At 41.0% G+C, this 16,126-nt stretch overlaps 1 protein-coding gene across 1 annotated transcript in view; it reads left to right on the forward strand.

Annotated features, from left to right (window-relative positions):
• The window catches only part of DCLK2 (doublecortin like kinase 2), a 161,977-nt gene that overhangs the window by 126,848 nt on the left and 19,003 nt on the right, over positions 1 to 16,126 (forward strand). Inside the window, exons 6-10 of the mRNA XM_007469899.1 lie at positions 566 to 638; positions 1,787 to 1,895; positions 3,526 to 3,583; positions 14,088 to 14,207; positions 14,676 to 14,822. Coding sequence (XP_007469961.1) covers positions 566 to 638; positions 1,787 to 1,895; positions 3,526 to 3,583; positions 14,088 to 14,207; positions 14,676 to 14,822 — 507 coding nt within the window. The remainder of the gene's footprint in view (positions 1 to 565; positions 639 to 1,786; positions 1,896 to 3,525; positions 3,584 to 14,087; positions 14,208 to 14,675; positions 14,823 to 16,126) is intronic.

Below are 16,126 nucleotides of genomic sequence, written 5' to 3' on the forward strand. Positions count from 1 at the left end.
AAGGAGTTGATTGAGCCAGGGCTGTTCTCTGGGTCCTGAAACTACAGGAGGGTGGCGAAGGTGATGCACTCCCGGACATGGGGCTGGACTTCTGAGAAGAGCTCGACCCTAGCAGGGACTCTGGTGGTCAGCCAGGGTGTGGGGAAGGGTGGGGAATGTGGGGTCTGGGGACTCTGTGCTGCCGTTCTTGTAATTATCTATAGTTCTAAGCCTTCTTGTGCTGCTAGTAACTACCTTGTTCATGGGTGATGCCATGAAAGTCTCCTTATTTTACATCGTTGAGATCAAAAGTAACACAGTATCAAAGAAGAGTAACATACATCAATTTTCCTGATACTAATGTGAATTGAAAATACTGTATCTAAGGAAGAACTGTATTAATGGGATTGTATATAGGGAGAAAGGTGAGATGAGAAGCGAGGGGATGCTTCCTCTGTTTCTTTACCATTTTATTTTACTTTTTTTGCATTCTATTACGTAAGCATTTTCTGTTCTCTTAAGGATGCGCTAGCGAAAGATTCGGAAACTTGTCCTGATAATAATGGGCACTCTCCTCTTTCAGCAGATTTCTGCACATGGCCGATCTTCTTCCAATGTAAATGGCGGGCCTGAACTTGATCGTTGCATGAGTCCTGAAGGTAGTTCTCAGTCTATGATTACTTTTTTTTTTTAATTTTAAAAAAAAATTGATTTATTATTTTTGGCTGTGTTGGGTCTACGTTTCTGTGCGAGGGCTTTCTCTAGTTGCGGCGAGTGGGGGCCACTCTTCATCGCGGTGCGCGGGCCTCTCACTATCGCGGCCTCTCTTGTTGTGGAGCACAGGCTCCAGACGCACAGGCTCAGTAGTTGTGGCTCACAGGCCTAGTTGCTCCACGGCATGTGGGATCCTCCCAGACCAGGGTTCGAACCCATGTCCCCTGCATTGGCAGGCAGATTCTCAACCACTGTGCCACCAGGGAAGCCCTATGATTACTTTTGTAAGGGAAGCCATCCATGTGAACTTGGTCGCCCCCCCAAACCCACTTGTGCTAAATTATCTCCCTAAACAGCAATGGGATCATGACACCAGTTAGCCTGTTTAGCCTTATTGGGCAGGTGTCACATCAATATGTATGGAATCTCGTTAATTAAGCTACCCAATTTCAGATTTTAGTCTTGGGTTTCCTTTATTTTTCCTTAGTGGCAATCTGCTCACAATTCCTAAATGTAGACTTTCCTTGTTCTTAGATAACTTTAAGTGGGTTTTCTTTGTTTGATGTCAGCTATGTACAGGGCACTGGGGATACATTGTGAAAAGTGGTCGATCTTAAACACTTCCTTCTTCTGCCCCTCCCCCCTCTCCTTTTTGAGGACACTTTGAGCCAGAAATTAGCCTTAACAAGGTATCCTAAGTGGCCATAATTTTCTTTACTAGAAAATCTTGAAGAGAAAATTTCTAAGATTAAGTCCCCATCATCATCCCCTCCCCCTTTCTCCAGAGTTGACAAAAAGTTTACAGAGTTTTGGTTAGACTTCCCTTTTACCCAAAGCTGATCACTTATTTTCAGCTGATATTTCAGGGATTTGTTAGGTTTATTGACTTTGTTGGTTTCTGATTCCAACCAACAAGGCCAAAAGGAAATTGGTGATTCAGGTGTTCTATTCAGAGAATACGCTCAGAGGATTTCCTTTAGTTTTACCACAGATTTAGAAATAACTCCATTGTGATTTATTATTTCACCAATCTGTAGGAATCACAGTGAAATGTGATGTGTTCACTAGACTTTGTGTTTATCCTTTTTTGCAGGTGTGAATGGAAACAGGTGCTCTGAATCGTCAACTCTTCTTGAGAAGTACAAAATTGGGAAGGTTATTGGTGATGGCAATTTTGCAGTAGTCAAAGAGTGCATGGACAGGTGAGTGGATACTGAGGATAATCGTTTGTTCACCGACACATACATTTCTCCTTTGGAGTTTATTCCTATCTGAATGAACAAAAGGCCTTCTTAAAGAGTCTACTCTTAGGACTAGTGTTTTGTATGCCCACGGGCAACTTGGACAGGGGAAAATATATGTATACATGTAGAATATAAACCTGCTTTGTACTTCGGGAGATATATCAGGTCTCATCCATGAGCCAGAGAAAAATAGGAAAAAATACGATTCATTTAAAAAAAAAAAAATCTCCTATAGCACTTATCTGTGCCAGGCTCTATTCTCAGTGCTGTACTTATAGTAAGTCATTAACCCTCTCAGCTAATAATTAATTGCGTATTATCAGTAGTTCAGGATACATGAGCTCTGACTTTATTCAATTTCAGAATCAGCCAACTTTTGCTCATATTAAAATTATATTTTTGCTTGTCCAGCCTTATTTTGTTTAAGGTCCTAATTTCTCAGATGGTAAGAAATCCATTCTTTTACATTCCAGGCCTTTTGTAAACAATATTAAAACTGGAAAAGACTCAGATTAGAGTCTTCATGTTTATAGCCTGGTATTCTAGCTGTTCTAAGTGGTAATTTTTGTTGTGGTGGTGGGAGATGGGTGAGGGGGAGTTTTCCAGAAAGTTCTGGTAACTACAGTTTTCCTGTTCTGCTACATCTCCAGTGAAGCTTTACTGCTCCTTCTATGGTACACAAAGTAGCTCCCTGTCTTCTAAGCCCCTCTGCTTAGCTCTGGTACACAGGTTGCTGCTCAAGCAACAAGCATCTAAAATACGACTTCTAAAGACTCATTAGAAATCTGAGGCAGTGTTTGGTTTCTATTATGGAGAAGCAGTTTAAATAAAAGTTATTCTTCCAAGGTCAGTCTCACCAGTGTGTACTGTGACCACCTGGCAAAAGCAGCTTGTGCTTGAGAGAACCAACCTACTCCAAGAATACCACAGTGTTCTTTCTTGAACTGCTTTCCTATTCTAAAAGATGTATTTTTGACATGTTCAGATTAAATTATACTAAAGGTGATTAAAAGTTAAATAACATCATCAGGATTCCTGTGTCAAATGAATGATGTCTCTAGTACCAGATACGGACGTTTAAAGGTGTGGATAAGGTGGCACCAGATCCTAAGTGGAGTTTTGGCTGAGAATTAGAGACTGAAAGTCTAGGAACTTTTCAGTTTTGAATTATGGGCTAATTAGTGACTAATGGACTCATGTAAAGACATTGATAAAAGAAAATTTTTTGTTACTTTGATTCATTTTTATTAATTTTATTCTGTCTCCTAAGAGAACTATTTTTGAGATATAAGTATGGAAGAACAGCTTCTTGTCCAAGTCTGATACAACAGAATTTAAATACTTTAAATATGTGAGTTACTTAATATTGTAATGATTAATAGTTATAAAAGGAGATTGACAGTGTGGCTTTGTGGGTTTTAAAAAAATATTTTGTGGGTATTTTTCTCCCTGACCCCCTCAGCATCCTCTCTGGTGTACAGAGAAGGAAGCCACTCTTTTTTCCCTGGGTCTGTGCTGTAGAGGAAATCAGGATGGATGATGTCTTTGATTTATGTCTTTAAATGGCCTTCCTCTGATTATTCCTTAGGTCCACAGGAAAGGAGTTTGCCCTAAAGATTATAGACAAAGCCAAATGTTGTGGAAAGGTACAGTATACATAACTGTTTTGTAAAAGAAACTGAAAAAACTTAGAGATGTTTACTGCGGTGAAGGAATTTTTTTTTTTTTTTTTTTTTTTTTTTTGCGATATGTGGGCCTCTCCCGTTGCGGAGCACAGGCTCCGGACGCACAGGCCCAGCGGCCGTGGCTCACGGGTCCAGCTGCTCCGCGGCATGTGGGATCTTCCCGGACCCGGGCACGAACCCGTGTCCCCTGCATCGGCAGGCAGACTCTCAACCACTGCGCCACCAGGGAAGCCTCGCGGTGAAGGAATTTAAGTGGTGATTTGACAAGATCATAATAGGAATAGTCTGCCGATAGTAGCGGGGGAAGCCTTATCAAGCTTTTTTTTTCCCCCTGCCATTTTTCAGAAACCTTAATCCTAAAACAGTAAATTGATTTGATCTCTGTCCTAACCATTGAAAAATACAAGTTCTTCTCTCTGGGAGATGTCTATATCAAAAGCCAGCAACACACAAAAGGTGCCCTCAAGAACTGTGAGGGTTCTGAGACTTTTCAAACTAAGAAATTAGCCTTCCAGCTTTGTAGATGTGGCAGAAGACACAAGATTCCTGGGTCAGAGATGAAAACTACTACTGGTGCCATAGCAGATAGCATGAGCTCCATGCTTGCACTGGTTCCCAAAGCCCACAGAAGTGATGCAGAGGGGCCCAGCTGGATGCTGTCCACACAGTGGGTTTGTGTCACAGTGGAGGACCCCCAAGCTTAGGAACCCCCCAGTCTTATGAGGGGGCCACTAGCATCCTACCCAGCCTCTGCCCCAGAGGAGAGCATTATTTTTATTATCATGGTCAGGAAACAAATCGCCCTCCACCCCTGGGAGAGACCCTGTCTCTGTCTTCAAGGGTGTTTGCTATACAGACATACTTGGAAAGATAGTTTGTAACTAAAGCTGATGTGGGATGTGTAGAAACACCATGGATTGTCTCCCCAAATAGATGAACTTTTTTCTCTGTCCTACTCTGAAGATGGGACTGGGAAAAAAAATCAAATGATGGAATGCTGCTAGATTACTGCCATTTCAACTATGTTTGAAAGGATAAATATTCTACAATAGTGATGACAAAGACCTTTTCAGATTCCTTTCTGGTAAGTAGCATAGCAGTTAAGAGAGCAGGCTCTAGGGCCTTCCCTAGAAGGTGGCGCAGTGGCTAAGAATCCACCTGCCAATGCAGGGGACACGGGTTCGAGCCCTAGTCTGGGAAAATCCCACATGCTGCGGAGCAACTAAGCCTGTGTGCCACAACTACTGAGCCGGCACTCTAGAACCCGCGAGACACAACTACTGAAGCCTGCGTGCCTAGATCCCATGCTCCACAACAAGAGAAGCCATCGCAATGAGAAGCCCGCACACCACAATGAAGAGTAGCCCCCGCTTGCCGCAACTAAAGAAAGCCCACGCACAGCAACGAAGACCCAACACAACCAAAAGTAAATAAATAAATTAATTGAAAAAAAGAGAGAGAAGGCTCTAGAACTCATGGTCCAACTCTTGAGTTCCTCGCGCTTGTGGTGCTGAGCACTTGAAGTATGGCCAGTCTGAACTGAAATGTACTCTCAGTGTAAAACACAACAGATTTTGAAGACTTAATGCAAAAAGAAGAGTGTAAGATACTTCATTAATATCTTTTGTATTTGATTACATGTTGAAATGATAATATCTTGGATATATTGGGTTAAATAAGTTATACATTTTACCTGCTTTTTCTATTTTTTAACATAGCTACTAGAAAACTTAAATTTACATATGTGGATCACATTTCTGTAGAACAGTACTACTCTAGAGCCAGATTGTATAAAGTTTAATCCTGGCTCTGCCTCTTTTTGCTCTATGACCTTGGAAAAATTAGTTAACCCCTCTGTGCCTCTGTTTCTTCCTATAAAATGCAGTTGTTAATAATATCGAAGGCATAGGTTATTGTGAATTAATTGAATTAAGGCATAGAAAACGTGTAGAAAAGTACCAGTATATAACAAGAATTTAACACGTGTTAACTGTCAATATTATTAATATGCCAGAGGAATTCAGAAGTTATAGCTAGGAGGATTTGATGTGATAGTAGTGGTTTTATATTCATGGAACTCCTAAAACTAGTCTTCATCAGACATTTACAAAATTGTGTATTTTTAACAGGAAACTTAAAATATTATGATACAGTGTTAGAAGAGTCTTCTCAGAGACCCAGAATGGAAAATCCAATAGACAAATTTGTCATACACTTTTTTTTTTTTTTAACTACATTGTGACAGCTAATGAAGCAGAGTCTGTGCAAAATGCCCCCCTTTTCTTTGAATAAGGTTTTTCTAAATGTAATTTTCTTTAAATAATTCTATGTGTTTTCAGTTATTGTGCTAACAATTTTATTACATTTTCAGCTGCAAAGCCTGTCTCCATATGTAAGTAGGTGTTGCTCTTTGTATCTGATATTGTGTGATTTAAGCAGAATGTGTCATAATTTTGGGAGCCAAGTTCTAAACAACTGTATTAAAGTATTTTTTCAAAAAAGTTTAAAAATAATTGCTCTGGTAAGGATATTGTTTACATGATTAAAATTTAAGCAGCTGTCTCAGTAGTTGAAAAAAAAAAACTTTATGCAAAATTCAGTCTGGTACACTAAGTGTTGAGGCAAATGAATAGGTCACTTCGAACATTTGGATCTTATTTTTCTTTGTTATTGAATGTCATTTTATTTTTATAACTCATGATCATATACTTATTTCCATCCTTATATTTTGCTTATTTGAACAATTATTTCCACATTGACTATATAAAATTATAACGTTAAAACTTTAAAAGAAACCTGAAGGATAGTTGACTTACAATATTGTGTTAGTTTCAGGTGTACAGCAAAGTGGTTCAGTAATTTTTTCAGATTATATTTCATTATAGGTTATTATAGGATATTGAATATAATTTCCTGTCCTATACAGTAAATCCTTGTTACTTATCTATTTTATGTAAAGTAGTTTGTATCTGTTAATCCCATACTTGTTTTGTTCTAAATAGGTAGATTTTTCCACTAAATTTTATATTTAGGAAAAAAATTGATATAGAGAATTTGCTTTTTTTTGGCAGCGGGGGCCACTCTTCATCGTGGTGCGCGGGCCTCTCACTGTTGCGGCCTCTCGTTGCGGAGCACTGGCTCCAGATGCACAGGCTCAGTAGTTGTGGCTCACGGGCCCAGTTGCTCCACGGCATGCGGGATCTTCCCAGGCCAGGGTTCAGACCCGTGTCCCCTGCATTGGCAGGTAGATTCTCAACCACTGTGCCACCAGGGAAGCCCAGAATTTGCTTTTTTAAAACAAAATCTAAGGGGAGGTATTCAGCCACTCTTCGGGGGCATCATTCGTTACCTCTGCCTTATGGGTTGTATGCAGAAAAGTAATAATGATGAAAATAATATCAGCCATTTATCAAAATGTATTATCTATCCAGGCTTGGACATATAGAAATTTTGCACATTATCTTTAATGACTTGCAAAACAGATATACTGATTTTACAGATAAAGAAACAGATATTCAAATTAAATAGCTTCCCAAAAGTCACACAGAAGCAGAGCAGTGATTGGACCTTTGGGCTAGTTGGTTGCACAGCCAGTCTACACTGGCCAATCTACCATGATCCCTCTCCAAGTTCAGTTTATGCATTTGTTCCTATAATGAGAACCTGGGAAAAATTCTTAACCTCTGGTTTTCTGTTTGCTTTTCTGTAATGTACAAGATTAATTCACTTGTTTACCTAACATTTGATGTTTGTGCAAGATACTGTGCTAGGAATAAGGTAATTTAACATTAATACCAGTTCCGTAAAAGTGTTATGGGATTTCAGGGTAGCACATGAGAGAGAAGTAGGTGCTCAGTGGAGATGCCTTAGAGCAAGAAGCATTCGAGCTGGATTTGAGCAGTAGGCACGGCTTGAGTAGGCAGTAATGACAGAAAAGCTTTTGAGGCGGCCAGCGCAGCCTGAGTAGAGGCCCAGAAGATGGAAAGCATGTTGGGTTCTTCCAAGTAGGAAGTTTTCTTTTTCTTTTTAAAAAATATTTATTTATTTATTATTTATTTATTTTTGCTGTGCTGGGTCTTCGTTGCGGCACGCGGGATCTTCATTGCAGCATGCGGACTCTTAGTTGCAGCATACAAACTCTTAGTTGCGGCATGCATGCAGGATCTAGTTCCCTGACCAGGGATCAAACCCAGGCCCCCTGCCCTGGGAGTATGGGCCACTGGACCACCAGGAAAGTCCCTCAGTAGGAGATTTTCATAAATTGATTTATAATGTTGTGTTAGTTTCTGGTTTACAGCAAAGATATTCAGTTATACATATGTATTGTTTTTCATATTCTTTTTCATTATAGGTTATTACAAGATATTGAATATACAGTAGTAGTTCCCTGTGCTATATAGTAGGACCTGGTTGTTTATCTACTGGGTTGGCCAAAAAGTTCATTCGGTTACTGAATATGTTGTTCAGTAAAGTTCTTCGTGAAAATGAAAAATGTGTCTTTTATTTTTACTTTAAACCAAACAAACTTTCTGGCCAACCCAGTATTTTATATGTAGTAGCTTGTATCTGTTAATCCCAAACTCCTAATTTATCCCTCTGCCACCCCCTTTCCCCTTTGGTAACCATAAGTTTGTTTTCTATATCTGCGAGTCTGTTTCTGTTTTGTAGATACGTTCATTTGTGTCATATTTTAGATTCCATATATAAGTGATATCATATGGTATTTGTCTTTTTCTGTCTGACTTACTTCACTTAGTATGATAATCTCTAGGTCCATCCATGTTGCTGCAAATGGCATTATTTCATTCTTTTTATGGCTGAGTAATATTCCCTTGTATATATGTACCACATTTTCTTTATCCATTCATTTTTTGATGGATGTTTAGGTTGCTTCCATGTCTTGGCTATTGTATATAGTGCTGCTGTGAACACTGGGCTGCATTATCTTTTCAAATTAGAGTTTTCTCTGGATATATGCCCAGGAGTAGGATTGCTGGATCATACGGTAACTCTATTTTTAGTTTTTTAAGGAACCTCCATACTGTTCTCCGTAGTAGCTACACCAATTTAAATTCCCACCAACAGTGTATGAGGGTTCCCTTTTCTTGACACCCTCTCCAGCATTTATTATTTGTAGACTTTTTAATGATGGCCATTCTGACTGATGTGACGTGATACCTGAATGTAGTTTTGATTTGCGTTTCTCTGATAATTAGCGATGTTGAGCATCTCTTCATGTACCTGTTGGCCACCTGTATGTCTTCTTTGGAGAAATGTCTGTTTAGGTCTTCTGCCCATGTTTTGATTGGGTTGTTTGTTGTTTTGTTATTGAGTTGTATGAGCTGTTTATATGTTTTGGAAATTAAATCCTCATTGGTCGCATCGTTTTTGCAGATATTTTCTCCCAGTCCATAGGTTGTCTTTTTGTTTAGTTTCCTTTGCTGTGCAAAAGCTTATAAGTTTAATCAGGTCCCATTTGTTTATTTTTGCTTTTATTTCTATTGCCTTGGGAGACTGACCTAAGAAAACATTGCTATTATTAATGTCAGAGAATGTTTTGCCTGTGTTCTCTTCTGGGAGTTTTATGGTGTCCTGTCTTATATTTAAGTCTTTAAGCCATTTTGAGTTTATTTTTGTGTATGTTGTGAAGGAGTGTTGTAACTTTATTGATTTACATGCCACATAGGAGATTTTGCACGATCTACCTTGGGGCCAAATTTAAGGAGGCTTTTGAGAAGGCTATGGTGTTTGTAAATTTAAGAATTCTTCCAAGTTTGATATTCCAAATAATATTCATTCTAAATATTTATTGAATTCCCATAGTGTATGAAGCCCTGAGCTTTCTGTTGTGGTGCTTAGAAGTGGTCCTTCCTTCTCTTCCCAGAGTTCTGCATTCATTATCTACATGATATGGGTCCAGGCAGGACATAAATCCAAATGTATATTGTATTAGTTTCCTGAGGCTGTTGGAATAAATTACCACAAACTTAGTGGCTTACAACGGGAATTTATTTTCTCACAGTTCTGGCGGCTAAGTCCAAAATGCACACTCCCTCTGGAAGCTTTAGGGGAGAATCTGTACCTTGATTCTAAGTAGCTTCTGGTGGCTGACAGTATTCCTTGGCTTGTGGCCACATCATTCCAAACCCTGCCTCCGTCTTCACCTCCCTCTCTTCTGTGTGTCTGTTTTTCCTCTTTTGTTTGTGAAGTCTCCCTCTGCCTCTGTCTCATAAAGACACTTGTGATGGCACCCAGATAATCCACTGTTATCTCTTCGTTGCAGTATCTTTAATCACATCTCCAAAGACATTTTTTCAAATACAGTAATATTAACAAGTTTCAGGCATTAAGGCTTGGTAACTTTGTGTGGCCGTTATTCAACCAACCACACTCATCTACCGCAGAAATTACATGTAGCAATCTGAGCATCTCATCTCTCTCACTGCATGATCCTCAGCAGTACTCACCCCACAATATATATACCAGCTGTAAAGCCACTGTTGACTCAGAGCAGCACATGATGTGTTTATGTCTTCCGCTTTCTTGAGCACTTCAGAACGAACTGTGCTAGTTGCTAGAGGGCGAGGTAAACAGAAAGCTCCAGGACAGCAGGGTGAGGGCTGTGGTTGGAGCAGAGTGCAGGGGCACTGAGAACAAATTCGAGGGGCTCCTAACCCAGTCACAGTTGAGCAGGGGAGGCCACCTGGAGGAGGTGAGGTCTCATGTGGTGCTGAGGGGTAAATAGGAGTTCACCAAGAAGTGGGGAAAGAGAGCTCCAGACAAAACCGCCTGTGCAAGTGCCTGGAAGTCTAGATAAGAGATTGGCAAAAGGGATAAAATGGGAATGGATATATCCCGAGGCTATTGAGAAGGCAGACCTGGCAGGGATCGGTGATTGATTGGCTGTGCAGGAGGATGCAGGAAGGAGGGTCCGGGTGGAATTCCTGTCTGCTCTGGGCAGCCAGGTTCATTCAGTGAGACAAAGGACACAGGAGGGAAGGACTGGAGACAAGATGATTCGTTTGGTTTGAGAGAGCTGTTTATTCTGCGAATCTGTTTCTCTCTGGCTGTCTCTCTCTCTCTCTCTCTCTCTCTCTCTCTCTCTCTCTCTCTCTCTCTCTCTCTCTCTCTCTCTCTTTTGTCAGTTGAAAACCACCCTGGCCAAGGATAGGGCGGTATCCTTTGCCAAGTGAGCAGTTTTCTTTGTCATTTACTCTCACATACAAAACCGTGGAACACCGCCATGAAATGATTCATGTGTAAATTATTTGGAGTTAGAATCATGAATCACTTAACATAAACAATGGTAGATGACTGAATAATGCAAGTTCACTGCAGTTCAAGACAGAAGTGATGTTCACGTTGTATTTAGAAATATTTCCCTGGAAAATGTAACCTAGAGAGCATTTTTATATATTAGAAACAAAGATTACGTACGGGTTGCATAAGAAATAGGAAGATAACATTTGTAAAGATTTTTGTGCATTGTTTTGTTTTGCTTCTGAGGATGGTTTACCTTAAAAAGAGGATTGTTCCTTCAAAGACATATTTACATGCATCGTCAGAGGTTGGGAAACAAAGGCTAATAGCTCCCACATCCCAGCAAAAACCTTCACTATGTGTATAGAATACTGGCCATTGTTGAGTAGCATACAGTAAGCCGAGATAATAAATAATGGTGGAGAAAATGTTGCAATATTCACTTAATGTTTGAAATGTAACACTGCCCAGAGGCCCTGGGAGAAGTTCCACAATGCGTCTCAGAAGACTCTCTGTTGTGCCTTTTAATGAAAAAGATAACTTGGGGGAGGTGTAGTCTCCGTATGTGGTAGACTTCTTATTTTAGCTCCAATTTGAGAGAATTCTTGGGGTACTGGTGATGGGGATTATTTTACATATGTCACTCTAAATTAGCATCACAGACAGAGCCCCCGAAGAGAGGTAAATTTATAGACTCTCCCAACCTGGGGGAAATGGGGAGGAGGGAGAACTGACATGATAGTTCCACTTAGCTTGAAAATCAAGCACCCATCTTACTACCATGTCGTCTCGGCTTCACACAGAGTGAAATAAACTCATTTGGTTGCCTTTACATGTTCACAAAGGTACATCCGCCTCTGCTTGTTACTGTGATCAAGGACATGGTTGGCACAGATGAGCCAAAGGCTTCTAAACAGGTGTACAAATGTGGAGGGTTTGCTGCATCTTTCCTTTGTCTCTGTGGCCATGAGGAGTTGGCTGCACAGCTGCTTCCCTTGGGAGGGACCAGGGCTCTGTTGCTGCCTACTGCTGCTGCCCTGTGGGACTGGAACCACGTAGGGGGCCCTGTGGCCTCCCAGCTGTGGTTGGCTAGGTTCTGAGAACCACTGTTCTTCCCTGTCTGCTGACTCCAAAGCCATTCTAAGTCTTCCCAGCCCTGCTCATTAATGGGCATAGATTCTCTTCCTGTACAAAGCCTGGTGTGGTTCTGCCTTGACTCCCAAGTTGGTGTGAGACTACCTCTAGTTCCTATCTTTTCAAGGAATTGAATAGTTTCAGCTTTGCAGCTATCATTTTGAAAAATTACAACTTTGACTAAAGCCTCCCCCTTTGAAAGGTGATATTGTACAGTACAAAAAATGTGGACTCGGATGTCAGGACCCTAGGTGTGCACCCCCCCTCCAAGGACTGTTCTAAGGATAAGCATTAAGACATTACACAAGTACCTTGCACAGCGACTGACAGATAGTGACTAGATTCCTAGATCATGTTGGTTCTTTTCTTTCCCCCATGTTGGTTCAGCATTTGCACTGTCATTTTCCAACATTTACCAAGTGACTACCTGGACAAACAGTGCATTCAGTGCTCGAGAAACACCACCCACCATGAGCAGCAGCCAGCAACAGATTTTCTCTGAACGTTAGTTATTCATCTGTTATAATTCATACTTCCACCTGTTGTCGAAAAGCATTTGAGATGGCTTTGAGTAAAAATACATGTATACATGGATGCATGAAGATGAGAGGAACCATAAATGGTATCCTGAACTAGAGATAATTATCTTACTACTGCAGCAGAACACTAAATTTAGTTGAAATTCATGAGAGCAAAGGAGGCAAAAGGGGTGGTGAGAGGGAAGCGCACACACACACACACACGAACATATAATATGAATATATGCATATATGTGTATTGAATATTTAGGTAGCAAATGATAGCTCTTATAAGGTAAATTTTATAAAAGCTATATTTGAAAACCTAGAGTGTGTAATAGGGCAATTAGCAATTTTTACAGGGCATTTCCTAAATTCTAAACAATTTATTATTACAGTTAATGAGGATTAACAAATATGACATTGTTGAGAGATTTTAATGTCTCATAATAAAATAGACCAATTGTTGCTCATGATTCATGGGTTGGTGTATTGAAAATAATAATGCCATGAGTAAATGTTTTGCTACAGTGCTGATCTCAACTGCATTACTCACCAGGACTGATAATCAGGTGGTATTTTCAGAGAAGTGATGGTCCCCATGGTACTATATGTTTCCTGGTTTCTGAAATACAAGATGATAAGGAACATCCATCTGGTGAATGATTTCATACCCAATCATAGGAGAAGAAAGTTTCTTTTTTATGAATTTCAACATGAAATTCAAATTCATATTGGTAATAGTTTAAAAACTAAAAATGTTTGTAATGCTAAAAGTTGTATCCCATAAGCATGCCAAATTTCCTTATATGCCTAGTCTTTATTTCTGAGTGTATACTGAAAGGGAAAAGTGATTCCAGCTGAACTGCAAAGCACAGTGCGGCGTACACAAGCTTTTATAGCATCACAACCTCTTAAGGTGTTAGAAATAAAGAAGAGACAGAAAGGAGTGTGTTCTATGTGCCAGATAGCATGCCGAGCCTTTTGAGGGATGTATTTTTTTTTAATAAATTTATTTATTTATTATTTATTTTTGGCTGTGTTGGGTCTTTGTTGCTGCGTGTGGGCTTTCTCTAGTTGCGGTGAGCGGGAGTTACTCTTCTTTGCGGTGTGCGGGCTTCTCATTATGGTGGCTTCTCTTGTTGCGCAGCATGGGCTCTAGGCGCGTGAGCTTCAGTAGTTGTGGCACACAGGCTCAGTAGTTGTGGCATGTGGGCTCAGGAGTTGTGGCACACAGGCTTAGTTGCTCCGCGGCATGTGGGATCTTCCCGGACCAGGGCTCAAACCCGTGTCCCCTGCATTGGCAGGCGGATTCCTAACCACTGCGCAACCAGGGAAGTCCTTGAGGGATGTATTGAAGAATGTCTTTCTGTTGGTTACAGTGAGGTGTCATGCTGACTTGTCCTGTCCCTAGGGACATCAGCTGGGCCAGGGTGTGGTTTGTCTCTGTTCCTTCAGTGTCAGATCTACAGCCTGTGTTGTCCTCCAGAACACAGGGATAGAGCAGAGGGTTCTGTAATTTCTGATCTACCTCTCTAAACCCTTTTTGACAGGAGCATCTGATTGAGAACGAAGTGTCGATACTGCGCAGAGTGAAACATCCAAATATCATCATGCTGGTTGAGGAGATGGAAACAGCTACTGAGCTTTTTCTGGTGATGGAATTGGTCAAAGTAAGAGGATGGAGAGATTTCAAGAGAATTCATTGATGACAAATCCCAAGACTTAACAATATTCTTGAAGGACCTAATTGGAAAAGTGTTTTGCTACCTTGAAACTTTCATTATTTATAATCATCAATTTTAGTGGCACTTGTGTCATTTTTTTCATCTACTCCAGGCTGATGAGCTTTCTTTGTTACCTTCATAGAACTGCCACTGTTGATGTTTTGTTTTGTTTAATATTTATTTATTTGGTTGCACTGGGTCTTAGTTATGGCAGATGGGCTCCTTAGTTGCGGCACGCAGGCGCCTTAGTTGTGGCATGCAAACTCTTAGTTGTGGCATGCATGTGGGATCTAGTTCCCGGACCAGGGATCGAACCTTGGCCTTCTGCATTGGGAGTGCAGAGTCTTAACCACTGTGCCACCAGGGAAGTCCCCACTGTCGATGTTTTGATATGTTCTTTTATGTGTCCTTTAGGGTGGAGATCTCTTTGATGCAATTACTTCTTCAACCAAGTACACTGAGAGAGATGGCAGTGCCATGGTGTACAACCTGGCCAACGCCCTCAGGTACCTCCATGCCCTCAGCATTGTGCACAGAGACATCAAGCCAGAGAACCTCTTGGTACGTCATCTCTGCCTTTTTCTGTTCCAACTCAGGCCTCTCTCCCTTTAAAGTGACAGTAATTGCATGCAAACAATCATATGCAGACTGACATTTTATTTTATTTATTTATTTATTTTTTTTGCGGTACGTGGGCCTCTCACTGTTGTGGCCTCTCCCGCTGTGGAGCACAGGCTCCGGACGTGCAGTCTCAGCGGCCATGGCTCACGGGCCCAGCCGCTCCGCGGCATGTGGGATCTTCCCGGACCGGGGCACGAACCCGTGTCCCCTGCATCGGCAGGCAGACTCTCAACCACTGCGCCACCAGGGAACCCCCAATGACATTTTAAAGTCTATACCAACCCTGCAGACACGGGGCTGAGAGAATTTAAATCTAGAAAATCAGCCTGACTCAAGTCAATGACCATAAAATGTTAATGGATTTCTTGAATTGATCTGCACTTCTGCATTTACTGTTTACCAGACATTAGAAAACATATTTTCATTTACTATTTGATGGATGGTGCTAACTGAAGAAAGGTGAGCAGGAAAATTATTTTATGAGGCCAAAAAATTCTGAATAATAAATTGGAGACAGAAACAGAATTAGAGGCTTGTAGGAGACAGCAGTAGAGCACAAGCGTTCGTTTCTGTGCAGGACAGAACTTTGGAAATGATCTAGTCCATTTCAGCTCTACAGATATGGAAATTGAGACCCAGATATGCTCACTTTTCTTGTTTAAAAGTCTCATTTGTCCCATTGTTCTACAGATGGAAGTCTTATTCTGATATGTACTCAGCTTCATAATCTGGTTCCAGCTTACCTTTCCAACAACCTCTTCTCCTGTTACTCTCTTCCCTACCCATCTGGCCAGCATGGCACTCACCTTCAAGCCATATTTAACTCACCTCATGGTGGCCTTCAAACCAAACATTGCTAATGGGGACAGTCCTCCTGTTTACATTGTAGAGAAATTTTAGAGAAGGCGATTTGGGAGTTCTGCACACACACATCTCCCAAACGCACACAGGACTCTTGGCTTCTCTGTTTCCACCTTTCAGGGCTGAGCGTCACCATCATCATCGTTACTGCTTGGCAGGTGAGCCCATCTGAGTCTCCCATATCGTGTGCATCCAAGCACAGGTTTCCCCGGGTCTAGGAGTTGGTGAAGACTTGACTTCCTCAGCAGCATTATACCTCATTGTTGGTGTCCACACTGGTCTCTGTTTGCAGCATCCTCTCCCCCAGCAACGTGGCAAACACGTTCATCTTGTAAGATACTGAGCAAGGCCTGTCTCCTTTTTTTTTTTTTTTTTTTTTTTTG

Source organism: Lipotes vexillifer, unplaced genomic scaffold, assembly GCF_000442215.2.
Source record: "Lipotes vexillifer unplaced genomic scaffold, Lipotes_vexillifer_v1.1 scaffold755, whole genome shotgun sequence".
Classification (NCBI taxonomy): Eukaryota; Metazoa; Chordata; class Mammalia; order Artiodactyla; family Lipotidae; genus Lipotes; species Lipotes vexillifer.